This window comes from Pelophylax lessonae (genome assembly GCF_965119305.1).
Source record: "Pelophylax lessonae genome assembly, chromosome: 3".
NCBI lineage: Eukaryota > Metazoa > Chordata > Amphibia > Anura > Ranidae > Pelophylax > Pelophylax lessonae.
The window spans coordinates 513,077,057-513,093,526 of NC_138770.1; the positions used below are offsets into that span (position 1 = coordinate 513,077,057).

At 42.2% G+C, this 16,470-nt stretch overlaps 1 protein-coding gene across 2 annotated transcripts in view; it reads right to left on the reverse strand.

Moving 5' to 3' along the window:
* Positions 1-16,470, reverse strand: part of TTC13 (tetratricopeptide repeat domain 13) — a 289,788-nt gene that overhangs the window by 106,944 nt on the left and 166,374 nt on the right. Inside the window, exon 18 of one of the 2 annotated variants that reach the window (XM_082249950.1) lies at positions 15,933-16,039. In XM_082249950.1, the coding sequence (XP_082106076.1) occupies positions 15,933-16,039 (107 nt within the window). Of the gene's footprint in view, positions 1-15,932; positions 16,043-16,470 lie in introns of both variants that reach the window. The other variant, XM_082249949.1, reaches the window with a different exon arrangement.

The following is a 16,470-nucleotide window of genomic DNA, read 5'->3' on the forward strand; positions in this document are numbered from 1 at the left end:
ACACGGGAACCATACATACAGACTCCAAACAGACTGCCATCCCCATAACAGAGGCCCCACATACACCCCCCGATAGATATAGATAGAGGGGTAGCATGGTACTCACCGATCCAGTGAAAGCGTGAGTGCCGCTGTGTGACGGGAAGCCTCCCACCCCAGGTGGGGGTGCCGTCAGCCAAACAGGACGCTAGCAACACGCGGCGTACCGCAGTTGAGACATCCTAGCGAAGTAGCCACTCCGCGGGCTTTGTCCCTGAGGACAGGGACAGGTAGTTTGCGAGGCCTGGGCGTACGCATAGCCTGCTAAACGCTCAATGGCAGGCTTGGATTCCGTAAGGCTCTAGGATAACCAGTCCGATTCCCAGCTCCGCAAACGCTGTAGTCTTCCGAAGCCTGACTAACTAAGCGCATGAACAAAGAAAAAGCTATCAGTGTAAAGAAAACACACTTAGTAGAAATAAAAAATTAAGAAAACAGAAGAAAAAGGCTGAGACTGTAGCCCCAGCTAAGGGAAGTCTGCCTACTCCTGACTAGGTAAAAGACAAACTGAATTGGGAATGCTGCTAGCAGGGGGGTATTGGACCAGAGGGACAGCCCCCTATAGGTGTGTCTATGCAAAGCTTTTTGTGAATGTTTCTAACAAAATCTTCTGCCTAGCTTACTCCTGTGGATAAGAGGTCAATACCCATAAGTGAAGACTGTATGAGTGGGCGGCGACTGTCAGAGGACGTAAGAGAAAAGACGTTTTGCCTTTGTGTCCAATTTTTTAACTTTAATTTCAGCTTGAACCATTGAACTCTTGTCAACAGGATTTTTACATTAGACGTTACCCGCGGTGAGGCTTTTAACATTCGTGTATTTACATATTCTCAACAAGTAGTAAAGGAACTTCTTTAAAAAGCCTTTACTGAGCTCTGTAGCTGCAGGCACTGTGGAATAGTGAAATATATTTCTTAAGCATCACAGATTACTGATTTATACAAGTTTTCTAAAGAAAAAGTACAGCAGAACCGGTTTACGTAATCTTATCGATTGAAACTAGATATGCCTTGTCTGTACAAAGCAGGAATGGGAGAGTTAGAGGAGGGAAATAAATCACTCTTCTGATTTACTCCAGCTGAGAATGTACACTTGAGCTTGTACGGTTAAGCTCTGTAAACATGCTAGGTAAGGATTTGAATATAAGCCCAGAGCTCCATCTGCCAGCTTAAAATGTAAACTATTCACAAACAATATTTCATATTCATCGGAACAGCATGATAGAAAATAAATGCAAAAAAAACACTATACAATACATGACCCTGGATGCACAGGTTCTTTGCCTGGGTCTGTGCCCCTGTTCCTGTATACCTGTCAAAAACAGCTGTGCAGATGAGCCCACACAGCTGATGCATACCTAGTCTCTTTCTATAGGCTGCCTACATGCAAGCTTAGCATTGGGGGGGAAGACAAACCATTCTGGCCTCATGAGGCTGAGCAACTGTGTGAAGGAATCCAGAGAGGGAAAACTATGCAAGAAAACTTTAGTTTGCTCCAATTTAGCAATAACCTACACCACTACAGCAGATGGTGTTCATAAAGATTCAGAAGATTGTCATTTAAATGGTTTTGAGAAGTTGTTTTCCACCTTACTCCTGTCACCTTGCGATATAAACATAACCATATTTAAAAAAAGAGTGCATTTTGACAAGTTTAATAACTTCAGTTCTTGCGCATGTAAAGTATCTCACAAAAGTGAGTACACCCTTCACATTTTTGTAAATATATTATATCGTTTTATGTGACAACACTGAAGAAATTACACTTTGTTACAATGTAAAGTAGTGAGTGTACAGCTTGTATAACAGTGTAAATTTGATGTCCCCACAAAATAACTCAACACACAGCCATTAAAGTCTAAACCGCTGGCAACAAAAGTGAGTACACCCCTAAGTAAAAATGTCCAAATTGGGCCCAATTAGCCATTTTCCCTGCTCGGTGTAATGTGACTCGTTAGTGTTACAAGGTCTCAGGTGTGAATAGGGAGCAGGTGGGTAAATTTGGTGTTATCACTCGCACTCTCTCATACTTTTCACTGGAAGTTCAACATGGCACATCATGGCAAAGAACTCTGAGGATCTAAAAAAAATAATTGTTGCGCTACATAAAGATGGCCTAGGCTGTAAGAAGATTGCCAAGACCCTAAAACTGAGCTGCAGCATGGTGGCCAAGACCATACAACGGTCTTAACAGGACAGATTTCACTCAGAACAGGCCTCGCCATGGTCGACCAAAGAAGTTGAGTGCACGTGCTCAGCGTCATATCCAGAGGTTGTCTTTGGGAAATAGACGTATAAGTGCTGCCAGCATTGCTGCAGAGGTTGAACGGGTGGAGGGTCAGCCTGTCAGTGCTCAGACCATACGCCGCACACTCCATCAAATTGGTCTGCATGGCTGTCGTCCCAGAAGGAAGCCTCTTCTAAAGATCATGCACAAGAAAGCCCGCAAACAGTTTGCTGAAGACAAGCAGACTAAGGACATGGATTACTTGAACCATGTCCTGTGGTCCGATGAGACCAAGATAAACCTATTTGGTTCAGATGGTGTAAAGCGTGTGTGGCGGCAACCAGGTGAGAAATACAAAGACAAATGTGTCTTGCCTACAGTCAAGCATGGTGGTGGGTGTGTCCTGGTTTAGGGCTGCATGAGTGCTGTCGGGACACTTGGGAACTACAGTTCATTGGGGGACCATGAATAGCAACATTTAGGCCCCATGCACACAGGGCGTTTGAAAAAACGAGCTGCAAAGCAAGTCCTGATGCCAGGAAAAAAGCAGCTGTAAAAATGTGCTTTTAGAAGCATTTTGTACTGGCGTTATGCACATTTTAGCCACGTTTAGCAGCCTTTCTCTGCCCTCTTCTATTTTCCAACCTCAAATCCAACTACTACAGCTAAAAAACGTCTGATGTGGCCTAATGCTGTATGCGGTCTTAAGCAGCCTTTAGCAGCATTAGGCGTTTCTACAGCTTAACGCTGCTGCTCCAGAACACACTGGCCTTGTGTTTTTTTTTACAGCTTAAAAACACCTATGCCACTTACAGCTCCTTAAAGCCGGTGTGTGCAAAAAAAAACAAAAAAAAAAACAAAAAAAAAAAACACGCCTGACGCTCCTAAAAGCAGCTGTTAAAACACCCTGTGTGCATGAGGCCCTACTGTGACTTACTGAAGCAGAGCATGATCCCCTCCCTTCAGAGACTAGGCAGCAGGGCAGTACTCCAACATGATAACAACCCCAAACACACCACAAGACGACCACTGCCTTACAGCTGAGGATAAAGGTGATGGACTGGCCAAGCATGTCTCCAGACCTAAACCCTATTGAGCATCTGTGGGGCATCATCAAACAGAGGTGGAGGAACGCAAGGTCTCCAACACCCACCAGCTTCGTGATTTCGTCATGGAGGAGTGGAAGAGGACTCCAGTGGCAACCTGTGAAGCTCTGATGAACTTCATGTCCAAAAAGGGTTAAGGCAGTGCTGGAAAATAATGGTGGGCACACAAAATATTGACACTTTGGGCCCAATCTGGACAATTTGACATAGGGGTGTACTCACTTTGGTTGCCAGCGGTTTAGACATTAATGGCTGTGTGTTGTTATTGTGGTGTACTCACTTTGGTGAGATACTGTATGTGCCTTTTAACTTTTAAAGTGGTTGCAACCCTAACAAAAAAAATAAAAAATCTCTTGTTCCCTTAAAGCATGCTAAATAGTACATTACTTTTGCAGTGTAATTTTTCCCTGTACACGTTCTAAGAACTGGTTGATCCTGCCTGTTCCTGTGTTCCCCTTTGTGTACTGACCACGTTATTCATGGCTGCTGATCCATGATAGCCGATCTCCTCCCCACTCCTTTCTCTATTCCCAGTGGCTGTAAATAATATATTTATATATACACATACACACACACGCATACATACGCACACAAACATGTCCACACACACACACACACACACACACACACACACACACACATTACTTGTATCATCTCTGTTTTTAGGAAGATATAAAGTAGAGAGTGTGTCCATTTTATTTAAATTCTAATGCTATGCTAAATACCTTCTTGCACAGCGCTGCTGTGTGGTCACGTGTCCTCCCTCTGCTAGTTCCCATATGTCAGAGGGGAATCTCAGCCCCACGCACTGTACTCCAATAAATCAGGAAAGAGAGCGGAAGGAGGACACGTGACGGCACAGTGATGCGGAGCATGAAGTTATTTTATTTTTATTCTATTTTATTATAATTAAATAATAATAATGTACTTCATATCTTCTTAAAACAGAGGGGATACAATTAATTTATGGCCACTTTAAAATATAGAATATTTTACTACAGTATATGGTATATACACACATTCATTAAAAAAAAAAAAAAAAAATTCACACACGCGTTTCATAAAATTAGAATATCTTTAAAAACTTAATATCCGTAATTTAATTCAAAAAGGAAAACTTATATTTTATACAGATGTATTACACATAGTGATATATTTCAAACATTTCTTGTCTAGTCTAGTGAAACCCCAAAATTCTTTATCTCAGAAAAATAAGGTAATTACATAAAACCAATAAAAAAAAAAAAGGATTTAATACAGAAATGTTGGCTTACTCAAAAGTACGTCCATGTACATTATAGTATGTGCTCAATACTTGGTTGGGGTGCTCCTTTTGCATGAATTATTGCATCAATGCAGCGTGGCATGGAGTCGATCAGCATTTGGCATTGCGGAGGCGTTCTGGATGCCAGGTTGCTTTGATAATGGCTTTTGGCTAATTTACATTGTTGGGTCTGGTGTCTCATCTTCCTCTTGACAATACCCCACAGATTCGGTATGGGGTTTAGGTCAGGCAAGTTTGCTGGCCAATCAAGCACAAAGATACCATGATTATTAAACCAGTTATTGGTACTTTTGATTGGACTCCATCCGGAATTTCTGAACTCGCACAAAGTGATTTAGGGCCTTGAGGTCCAAGATTGGATGGACCTTGCCTTCCTTCCTGGGAACAGTAAACAGATTGGAATAAAATCCCTGAAAACGTTCCAACTCTGCAACCGGCACAATTACTCCCTGTGATAGCAGATCACGCACCGCCCCGTAAAAGCCCTGCAGACGATCCGGGGACAGGTGCAAGTTGGAAGGAAAGAACCTTGCAGGAGGCAAGGACCGAAACTTGATCTTGTTCTGGACTAAATCAACTCGTGGACCCATTTGGCTTGAATGAAAGAGGTTCACGGGTCTGGAAAGTAGCGAAGACGTCCCCCAACCCCAGATACGGGCGAGAGCTCCAATTCAGGCAGAGGGGGGCTTGTCTGCGGGACCAGTGGAACCAGTTTTTGACTTACCAGCCCAGGGTCTCTTGGAACCTCCCACAAAGTTACCGGTGGATTTTGACCCCCTTGTCCTGCGAGCCCGTGGGACGAAAGGGCTGTTTGTGAGCAGAGAAGAAAGGGCAACGTTTACGACGAGGCTCTTTGCTCTTGGCAACCTGTGGAAGCAGAGTACTCTTACCTCCCATAAGACCTTAAATAATCTCTTTCATAGAAGCTCCAAACAGGCGGTCTCCTACAAAAGGGAGGTCAACACCATTTTGGAAGTATGGTCCGCAGACCAGTATTTCAGCCAAATCATGCGTCGAAGTATCACAGCAGTCACATACACTCTGCAGGCTAAAGGGGCCGCATCCAGAGAGGTATCCCAGATACAGTGCCTTGCAAAAGTATTCGGCCCCCTTGAACTTTGCGACCTTTTGCCACATTTCAGGCTTCAAAGATATAAAACTGTAATTTTTTGTGAAGAATCAACAACAAGTGGGACACAATCATGAAGTGGAATGAAATTTATTGGATATTTCAAACTTTAACAAATAAAAAACTGAATAATTGGGCGTGCAAAATTATTCAGCCCCTTTACTTTTTAGTGCAGCAAACTCTCTCCTGAAGTTCAGTGAGGATCTCTGAATGATCCAATGTGGACCTAAATGACTAATGATGATAAATAGAATCCCCCTGTGTCTAATCAAGTCTCCGTATAAATGCACCTGCACTGTGATAGTCTCAGAGGTCCGTTTAAAGCGCAGAGAGCATCATGAAGAACAAGGAACACACCAGGCAGGTCCGAGATACTGTTGTGGAGAAGGTTAAAGCTGGATTTGGATACAAAAAGATTTCCCAAGCTTTAAACATCCCATGGAGCACTGTGCAAGCGATAATATTGAAATGGAAGGAGTATCAGACCACTGCAAATCTACGAAGACCTGGCCGTCCCTCTAAACTTTCAGCTCATACGAGGAGAAGACTGATCAGAGATGCAGCCAAGAGGCCCATGATCACTCTGGATGAATTGCAGAGATCTACAGCTGAGGTGGGAGACTCTGTCCATAGGACAACAATCAGTCGTATATTGCACAAATCTGAACTTTATGGAAGAGTGGCAAGAAGAAAGCCATTTCCTAAAGATATCCATAAAAAGTGGCGTTTAAAGTTTGCCACAAGCCACCTGGGAGACACACCAAACATGTGGAAGAAGGTGCTCTGGTCAGATGAAACCAAACCAGACCATCCGGCTCCCCCTGATCTACTAGCAACTGTTTCCTATGCTTTGCTACTTGCCTCCCTCCCCCTCTCCTCCCTGAACTAGCCTTTGGCTCATATCCTTGTGACAATCCTGGCCAGGATACCTCCTTTGCACTGTCCATCCTCGGTTTCCCATTCCTCCCTTGCTTACCTACTACTACATAGGAGGAACCTGTGCACTGTAGCCAGTACTGGCATACACAGTTCATGCATGCAGGGTTGACACTGTCATCGCCTTCCCCTTGATCTCCCTACATACTATTTGTAACATAAACTCCACACTTGGCAAAATCGGGGGATCACCCTGACAGTGCCATCCCCCCATTGGATTGGATTGTTTGTATTATTATTATTGTTTATATGTTCACCATGCATAACATTTGCTTGTCACCCCCACTGAGTCACATTCACTATCAATAACTTTATTATTGTGTTTAATGTATCACATAGGTTACCGCATCACCGCTATTACTCAATGTAAAGCACCACATACCTCTGCACTTCCCTGTCTGAACCATAATTGTTACCTGCATTTATTTATAACCAAAATAAATAACATTTATTTTGAACTAACTGCCCTGCGGTTTCATTATGTACATCCCTCAAAGGCTCTCTTTTCTGTCCACTGGCCTTTCCCAGTACACTTTATATGCATATGGTTCTAGAGCCAAGGGAAGGACCACCATACTTATGGTGATCACTGTGGCACTATATCAAAAATTATCAAGTTAGACCTACCCCTGTTTTTTTTTTTTCAAAGAAGATATGGAGCTGTGTCCGTCAATGAACAAGAGAAAAATTTACTTTTTGACGATATTCAAATTTTAGGAGATGCACTAATATATATATATATATATATATATATATATATATATATACACATACATATATACACACACATACACATACACACACACACACACACACATATGCACGCACGCACACACACAATCTCACAAACATGAGTACAGCCCATTGTAATTATTTTATTCTATCTTTTCATGCGACAACACTGAAGAAATGACACTTTGCTACAATGTAAAGTAGTGAGTGTACAGCTTGTATAACAGTGTAAATATTTTCCAGCACTGCCTTAACCCTCTTGGGCATGGAATTCACCAGAGCTTCACAGGTTGCCACTGGAGTCCTCTTCCACTCCTCCATGATGACATCACAGAGCTGGTGGATGCTAGAGACCTTGCGCTCCTCCACCTTCCGTTTGAGGATGCCCCACAGATGCTCAATAGGGTTTAGGTCTGGAGACATGCTTAGACAGTCCATTACTTTTACCCTCAGATTCTTTAGCAAGGCACTGGTCGTCTTGGAGGTGTGTTTGGGGTTATGTTGGAATACTGCCCTTCAGGCCCAGTCCCTGAAGGGAGGGGATCATGCTTTGCTTCAGTATGTCACAGTACATGTTGGCATTTATGGTTCCCTCAATGAACTGTAGCTCCCCAGTGCTGGCAGCACTCATGCAGCCCCAGACCATGACACTCCCACCACTATGCTTGGCTGTAGGCAAGACACACTTGTCTTTGTTCTCCTCACCTGGCTGCCACCACACACACTTGACACCAACTAAACCAAATAAGTTTATCTTAGTCTCATCAGACCACAGGACATGGCTCCAGTAATCCATGTCGTTCGTGTGCTTGTCTTCAGCAAACTGTTTGCAGACTTTGTTGTGCAACATCTTTAAAAGAGGCTTCCTTCTGGGACAACAGCCATGTAGACCAATTTGATACAGTGTGCAGTGTATGGTCTGAGCACTGACAGGCTGACACCCCACCCCTTCAACCTCTGCAGCAATGCTGGCAGCACTTATATGTCTATTTCCCAAAGACAACCTCTGGATATGACGATGAGCATGTGCACTCAACTTCTTTGTTCGACCAAGGAGAGGCCTGTTCTGTTAAACCGCTGTATGGTCTTGGCCACCGTGCTGCAGCTCGGTTTCAGGGTCTTGGCAATCTTATAGCCTAGGCCATCTTTATGTAGAGCAACAATTCTTTTTTTTCAGAGTCTCAGAGTTCTTTGCCATGAGGTACCATGTTGAACTTCCAGTGACCAGTATGAGAGAGAGAGAGCGATAACACCAAATTTAACACACCTGCTATACCTGGGACTTTGTAACACCGAGTCACATGACACCGGAGAGCGAAAATGGCTAATTAGGTCCAATTTGGACATTTTCACTTAGGGGTATACTCAATGTCTAAACCACTGGCAAAAAAAGTAATGACATTAATAGCCAATGGGCTGAAGGAAAAAAAAACATTGCATGTATCCCCATCATTAGAAGTGGGTGGATGCTGGGAGGTCTAACGGTGGGCATACCACACACTTTCTGGCAGAGATTTCTTCATCCACATTGATCGATGTGACAGGAGGAATCTGTTAGGTTCTCTTTTTTCATTCAGCCCACAGGCTGCATGAAAAAAAAAAAAAAATAAATAAAAAGCAGCTTACAATATATGCTTAACAAGGACCAGCAACGTACTGGTACATCGCTGGACTTAGAGTGGTCATACTAGGAAGATGCCTGCAGATTTAGGCATCATCTTGGTATCGTTTTTTTACAGCCAGCAGCCGGCTTTCATGTAAAAGCAATCCTAGTGGAAAATTAGCTGCTAGACAGCTTTTACAAGCAGTGGGAGGGGACTCTCCCCTCCCGCCGCATTCCACAGTTTTCTCAGGCTCTCCTTCCCCAACGGGTAACCCGAGACTGCAGCCGGTGGTTCTGTCAGCTGACCATAGAGCTGATTGGAGACCAGAATGGCTCCAATCTCTATGGCCTAAGATACCTGAAGCTATGAGCATTTCATGACATCGGTTTTGCCAGATATAAACGGCACCATTGGGAAAGCATCTTTTCACAACAATCTTGGTGTGGTCAGATGCTTTAAGGGCAGAGGAGAGATCTAGAGAGTCTAATCGACCCCGATTTTTTTTTTTTTTTTTAAAAGAGTGCCTGTCACTACTTATTGCTATCACAGGGGATATTTAAATTCTCTGTGATAACAATAAAAAATAATAAAAAAAAAATAATAAAAAAAATAAAGAGAAGGTGTCAAAATAAAATAAAAGCGCAAAATAAATAAAAAAAATTATTTAAAGCACCCCTGTCCCCCCCGTGTTAGCGCGCCAAGGCGAACGCAAGCATCGGTTTGGTGTCATATGTTAATAGCAATTGCAGCATGCATGTGAGGTATCGCCGCAAACGTCAGATCAAGGGCAGTAATTCTTGCAGTAGGCCTCCTCTGTAAATCTAAAGTGGTAACCTGTGAAGGCTTTTAAAAATGTTCGTAGTTTGTTGTCGCTGCATGGGTGTACGCTTTTTTTTAACCACTTAAGCCCCGGAGGATTTGGCTGCTAAAAGACCAGGGTTTTTTTTGCGATTTTTTACTGCGTGACTTTAACGGACAATTGCGCGGTCGTGCGACGCTGTACCTAAACGAATTTGACGTCCTTTTTTTCCCACAAACATTTGTGGTATTTGATCACCTGTGCGATTTTTTGATCATGCGCTATAAACAAAAAAAAGAGCGTAACTTTTGTAATATTTTTCACATTTTTTTATATGAAATTCCCCCCAAAAAAAATGTAAAAATCAAAGTTTTTTAACATTTTCGGCCAATTTGTTTTATGCTACATATGTTTGGTAAAAAAAAAAAAAAATCGCAAAAAGCATATTTTGATTGGTTTGCGCAAAAGTTATCGCGTTTACTAAACAAAGGGAAAGATTTTTGTCATTTTTGGTGTTTTTTTTTTAACGTGTAATGGCGGCGATCTGCGATTTTTTTTCGGTACTGCGACATTGCGGCGGACAGATCGGACCCTTGACTGACATTTTTGACACTTTTGGGGGTACCAGTGACATTACTGCAGTAATCAGTGCTATACATATGCACTGTTACTGCAAAAATTACACTGGCAGGGAAGGGGTTAACTTTATTGGACAGGGAGGGGTTAAGTGTGTCCTAGGGGCGTGTTTCTAACTGTGCAGGGACATTGCTATTGGTGTAAAAGCAAAGATCCACGGTTCTACATAGTAGAACGGTCAGATCTTCACTTTTACACAGGGAGAACTGACAGGCGGCTTGTTTACATATGCCGCTCTGTCTTTCTCCCTTCACAGGAGCGATCGCAGTGTGACTGGCGGACATCGAGTCCGCCGGTCACACGCACTGACTTGTCTGTGAACGAGCCGCGGCGGGGGCGCGCGCCTCGGCGGGCGCGCGCCCGCCCGCAATTGGCTCGCAAGTCAGTGACAGGCGAGTGACGTACCGATACGTCACTCTGCCTGGCCGGGGCTGACCGCCGCAGTATATAGTCGTGCGGCAGTCGGCAACCGGTTAAAGCATGTCATGTTTGGTATCTATGTACTCTACATAAGATCATCTTTTATATTTTACCAAACAATTGGGAAATATATAGTGTACTTGTGCATTCAATTAAAAAAAAAAAAATTTTGCCCCCAAAAAATTGCATTTTGAAAATCTCTGCGTAAATACCGTGACAAAAAAAATTGAAACAACCACCATTTTGTTCTGTAGGGCCTCTGCTTAAATATATATTGTTTGGGGGGTTCAAAGTAATTTTCTAGTAAAAAAAAAAAAAATGTTCTCATGTAAACAGAAAGTGTCAGACAAGGGGCTTGGTCTTCAAATGGTTAGAAGAGTGGGTGATGTGGGCATAAGCTTCGAATATTGGGCATAAAATGCTAGGACAGTTCAAACACCCCCTAAATGATCCCTTTTTGTAAAGTAGACACCCCAAGCTATTTGTTGAGAGGCATGTTGATTTCATGGAATATTTTATATTTTGCCATAAGTTTCGGGAAAATGACAACATGTTTTATTTTTTTTAAACAAAAGTGGTCACTTGAAATGATATATTTCTCAAACACGCCACGGCTATAAGTGAAATGACACCCCAAAATACATTCTGCTGCTTCTCCTGAGTATGGGGATACCACTTGTGTGAGACTTTTTGGGAACCTCACACAAATTGGCATAAATTGTTGCTTTCACTTCTCACTACCTATCACAGTTTCGGAGGCCATGAAATGCCAAGATAGCGCAATCCCCCCCCCCCCCCCCAAAATGACCCCTTTTCAGAAAGTAGACACCCCAAGGTATTTGCTAAGAGGCATGGGGAGTATTTTGTAGCTCTCATTTGTTTTGAAAGTTTTAAAACTTTGTGACAAAAAGCGAGGCCTGCAAAATACTCAACATGCATCTCAGAAAATAGCTTAGGCTGTCTACTTTATGAAAAGGAGTCATTTGGGGGGGGGGGGGGGGGGGTTGTGCTGTCTTGGCATTTCATGGCCTCCGAAACTGAAATAGTTTGTGAGGAGTGAGATCAAAAATTTACACCCTTATAAAGCCTGAAGGCGGCGATTGGTTTTCGGTGTCCTGTACGCGGATAGACTGCCAAAAAGTCTCACACATGTGGTATCTCCGTACTCAGGAGAAGCAGCGGAATGTATTTTGGGGTGTAATTCCACATATACCCATGGCATGCGTGAGCAATATATAATTTTAATGACAACTTTGTAAAAAAATATTTTTTTGTCATTATTCAAACACCTTTGGCAAAAAAAATATTCAATGGGCTCAACATGCCTCTTAGGAAATTCCTTCATTCCTTCCAAGGGAGATCGCAATTTTTTAACGATTAATCTTGCAGCTCTAAGTGTTATACAGACATGCCTATGAAGCTTCCATTGTGGAGACTGAGTGTGGGCTGCTTTTGATCTCTCTAATTGAGATCCATGCCGTCTGGTCTGTTAGGAAGCTATTTTTCTCATACTTAAGGAGCACGTTTTGGAAGCACTGGAGCACCTTTGAAGTGGCAGGGGATTAGGAGCACTAAACACTTTATTGATTGCCACATAATAGTGGACTTTTTTTGCATTGCATTTTTGATTCTTTGTTATATGGTATTGCACATTACACAGTGTATTAGCACTTGCACTTTATTTTTTCATATTTGGTTACATGTAATTCAACTCTTTTTCTTGTATCCCTGGTTGATACAGTATTTAAAGGAATAGCACACTATTCTTTGTATTTATTTGTTCATTATTGTCAAGTATTCAGACATTTGTGTTGCAGTAGTTCACGAGATTATAGTGGCCAAGCACAAAACAGACACCGGCATTTACAGTAATGTTGCTTCGTGGGAGGGACTGGTGTTAAGATGGTCATACACAATATCCTAGAGAACATAATTTTTGACCTCGCCAATTTAGGCCTGAATGGGAGACTGTTTCTACTGGCAAGTGCAGAGCATACATGCTGACCAATCTTAGTAGAAGAATCTAAAAATATTTTTTCGCAGCCTTTCACTATTTTTTTCCTATTCTTGCACATCTACATGCTGATAACATATTTATGATTTTTCTAAAGCTGCTCAAACATGTTACATTCCAAAATGTACAATCTTTGACATCTCATTTAGATTTAACAACAATTTTATGATGTGGGGGCCAACCTAAAGAATCTATATACTTTCTATCCAGTCGTTTATCTTAAATAGTTATTCGTAGATATAAACCAAAATTGTAACATGTACAATCAACTTAACAGCTTCCCATCCGCCCACAGCCTATAAATGGCAGACAGAAAGCAGCCCCGATGCAGTCAGAGTATCAGTATGTCAGTGCGCATCGGCGGCTCCTGTGCAGCTCACTGAGCGTGCCTCCAGGGAGTCTAGTGATTGGTGTGCCTCCCGGACACAGCACATCAAATTACCACACGGCCTTATACCATGTGAATGCTGTGTCCAATCACATCAATCACATAGTACTCAATGGAACCCGAATGTAAATATCAGATCTCTCTGCTCTCAAGACAGATCAGCTGCGTCTATGAGTGTACAGCAGCCTGTCAGACTGCATGTACACTCACAGACTGCAGTGTCAGCCTGCCCCAGTGTCCCTGATCACTGCCCCAGGATAATACAGAGTGCAGCCAGCTTCTGTCACCTGTCCAAGTGTCACTAGTGCTCACAATACCACCGGCATTCGCCATACCAGCGTCCTGATTATCGGCATTCACCATACCAGCATCCTGATCTCTGGCATATGCCATACCAGTTTCCCAATGGGCATACGCCATGCCAGCCTCCTGATCACCGGCATACACCATACCAAAGTCCCGATCACCGGCTTACGCCATACCAGCGCCCCAATCACCAGCATACGCCAAACCAGTGCCCTTATCATCACCATATGCCATATCAGTGCCCTGATCATCAAGATATGCCATATCAGCGTTCTGATCACCTCCATATACTATACCAGTGTCCTGATCACCGCCATACCATAGTTTTTAGACTCAACTTTCACACAGACTAAATGACTAAATAATATACACTCTTTGGGGTTATGTTCACAAAAAACATGTAGCAGAATACATTTTGGTCTAATTTTTTGAAGAAAGATTATTTGGTATTTTTTACAACTTTATAACAAAAACTAAGAAAAAGTGTTTTTTTTTTTTTTTTCAAAATTTTCGGTATTTTTTGTTTATATAGCAAAAAAAAAAAAAAAAACACAGTGGTGATTAAATACCACCAAAACAAAGCGCTATTTGTCTAAAAAAAATTATAAAAATGTCATTAGGGTACAAGGTTGCATACCTGAGTAAATGGGACAGCTCTAAAAGCTGAAAATGGGCCTGGACTGGAAGATGGTGAAAGTGTCCGGACATGAAGTGGTTAAATAAAGACAGTTTGATGATCAGATCTTTCAAAAGTAATAATTTTTATGGGCATCTGAAAATGAAGGTCAATCGAGTATAATGTATTCATTGCATAATTACACGTTACAGCAAGGCAGAATTCATCCTGCCCACCCCTTAGGCCCCTTTCACACATGGGAGTCCGCAGGCGGACTACGTTTTTCTCAGCGGGGGATCAATCCGCCGATCCCCCGCTGAGCAGGAGGATGGCAGCTCTGTCTCCGCGCTGTGTGCGGAGACAGAGCTGTCAGGTCCCCGCTGTTCTCTATGGGGTAATCGGATGAGAACGGACCACCTGTCCGTTCTCATCCAATCCGATGGACGGATGGAAAATAGGGTTTCCATCTGCCCAGATTTGATGGATCGGATGTCAGCGGACATGTCCCTGCTGACACCCGATGCCCCATAGAGATGCATGGGGCATCCGTTCAGATCTGCCTGAAAAACTGACAGGCAGATCTGAATGGTCCGCTAGTGTGAAAGGGGCCTTATACCTTGGTCTGAAAGATAATTCAGAATACCATGTAGAGAGTAAGGCCCCTTTCACACATGGGAGTCCGTCGGCGGACTCCGTTTTTCTTAGCAAGGGATGGATCTGCCGATCCCCCGCTGAGCAGGCGCTGTGTGCGGAGACAGAGCTGTCAGGTCCCTTTTGTTCTCTATGTGGGAATTGGATGAGAACGGACCGCCTGTCTGTTCTCATCCGATCCGCTGGATGGATGGTACATAGGGTTTCCATCCGTCCAGATTTGACGGACCGAAACGGATGTCAACTGACAGACGGATCTGAACGGTCCGCTAGTGTGAAAGGGGCCGAATGGTCTTTTGGTATCTAGCACATAACATAGCATTACATCAATAATATAAGCACCAAGTTGGCCCTATGATGGACAAAAATTAAGTAGCAGTAATATTGTACATATGTTCAGTATAATATTTGAGTGAAGCAACAAAAACAGATAAGAGATTATTAGGTGATCATGACATCTACGTTGAATCCACTGAGTTTAAACAAGAACATTTTTTCACATACCAAAGCGCAATGCAAAACTAGAAAAAATTTAGGAAGTTAACATTATAAATCTTTTTTTATAATGGTAAGATGTATTGACATCATTAATTCTCTCACCATTACTAATGTAGAGTACTTCTGTAGCCAGCTACACCTACCTACACTTGTTTGCCAAACAATTCAAGGAAATAGCATGTAAATATCAGAAGACTTTAATATTTAAAGTTCATAGCATTCATTTCTACAAGACAATAATACTCTTACTTAAAACAAGCAGAGCACTCACATTTTACAGCACACGTTTAGGACATTATAAACTTAACAACATTGATGTACATTAGCCCACAGAGACCAATCAGAAGTGAACAGTCAGAAAAAGGAATGTTTCAGATCAGTTTCTATGGCTAATTGCACTATGCCTCTTTAAATACAGGCCTCTGTTACTTTTTCAGTCTTTATTGTAGAAAAGTAAAATACTAAATGGCTTACTGGAAAGAAAAAAATGAATGCCTCTAAGAAGATAATAAAAAAGGAGGTTCAGATACAGAAATGTTTCTCTTACTTATCTCCTGTTATAGTTATTGTGAATCCATCATATTCTTTCCCTTGATCTTTGAGGCTGGGAACTTTTGTGTTCACTGTGAACCCATCTCTTGTTTTGCTGTTTAACTGCTTTCAAAAAGTAAGATATAAGTATTATCAATTTATGGGATGAACATGAAAATTATGTATATGTGTTTAAGAAAATCATTATTCTCTTGTATATCCTCGTAGGCGGTGCTGGGTTAAGCTGAAATTAGGCAGCAACACAATTTCTTGCAAGCCAATCTGCTCAGTGGTGTTAGGCCAAAGTATTCAACGCAAAATAAAAACACTAACTAGGCAGAAAACTAAAGATGACACTCAAATGACATGAAAAATGACCTTTAAAATATTTATTTTTATCCCTTGACGCAGCTTAAAATGTTGCCAAATCAGCTAGTAAAAATGTATACATTAGGTTGCAACAACACTGTTGCAGAGAAATGAATAGTGTGCCATACAGTTAAAAAACACTTTGACCTCTTTGATTAACACCCCAGACAGATACAATATTGGCA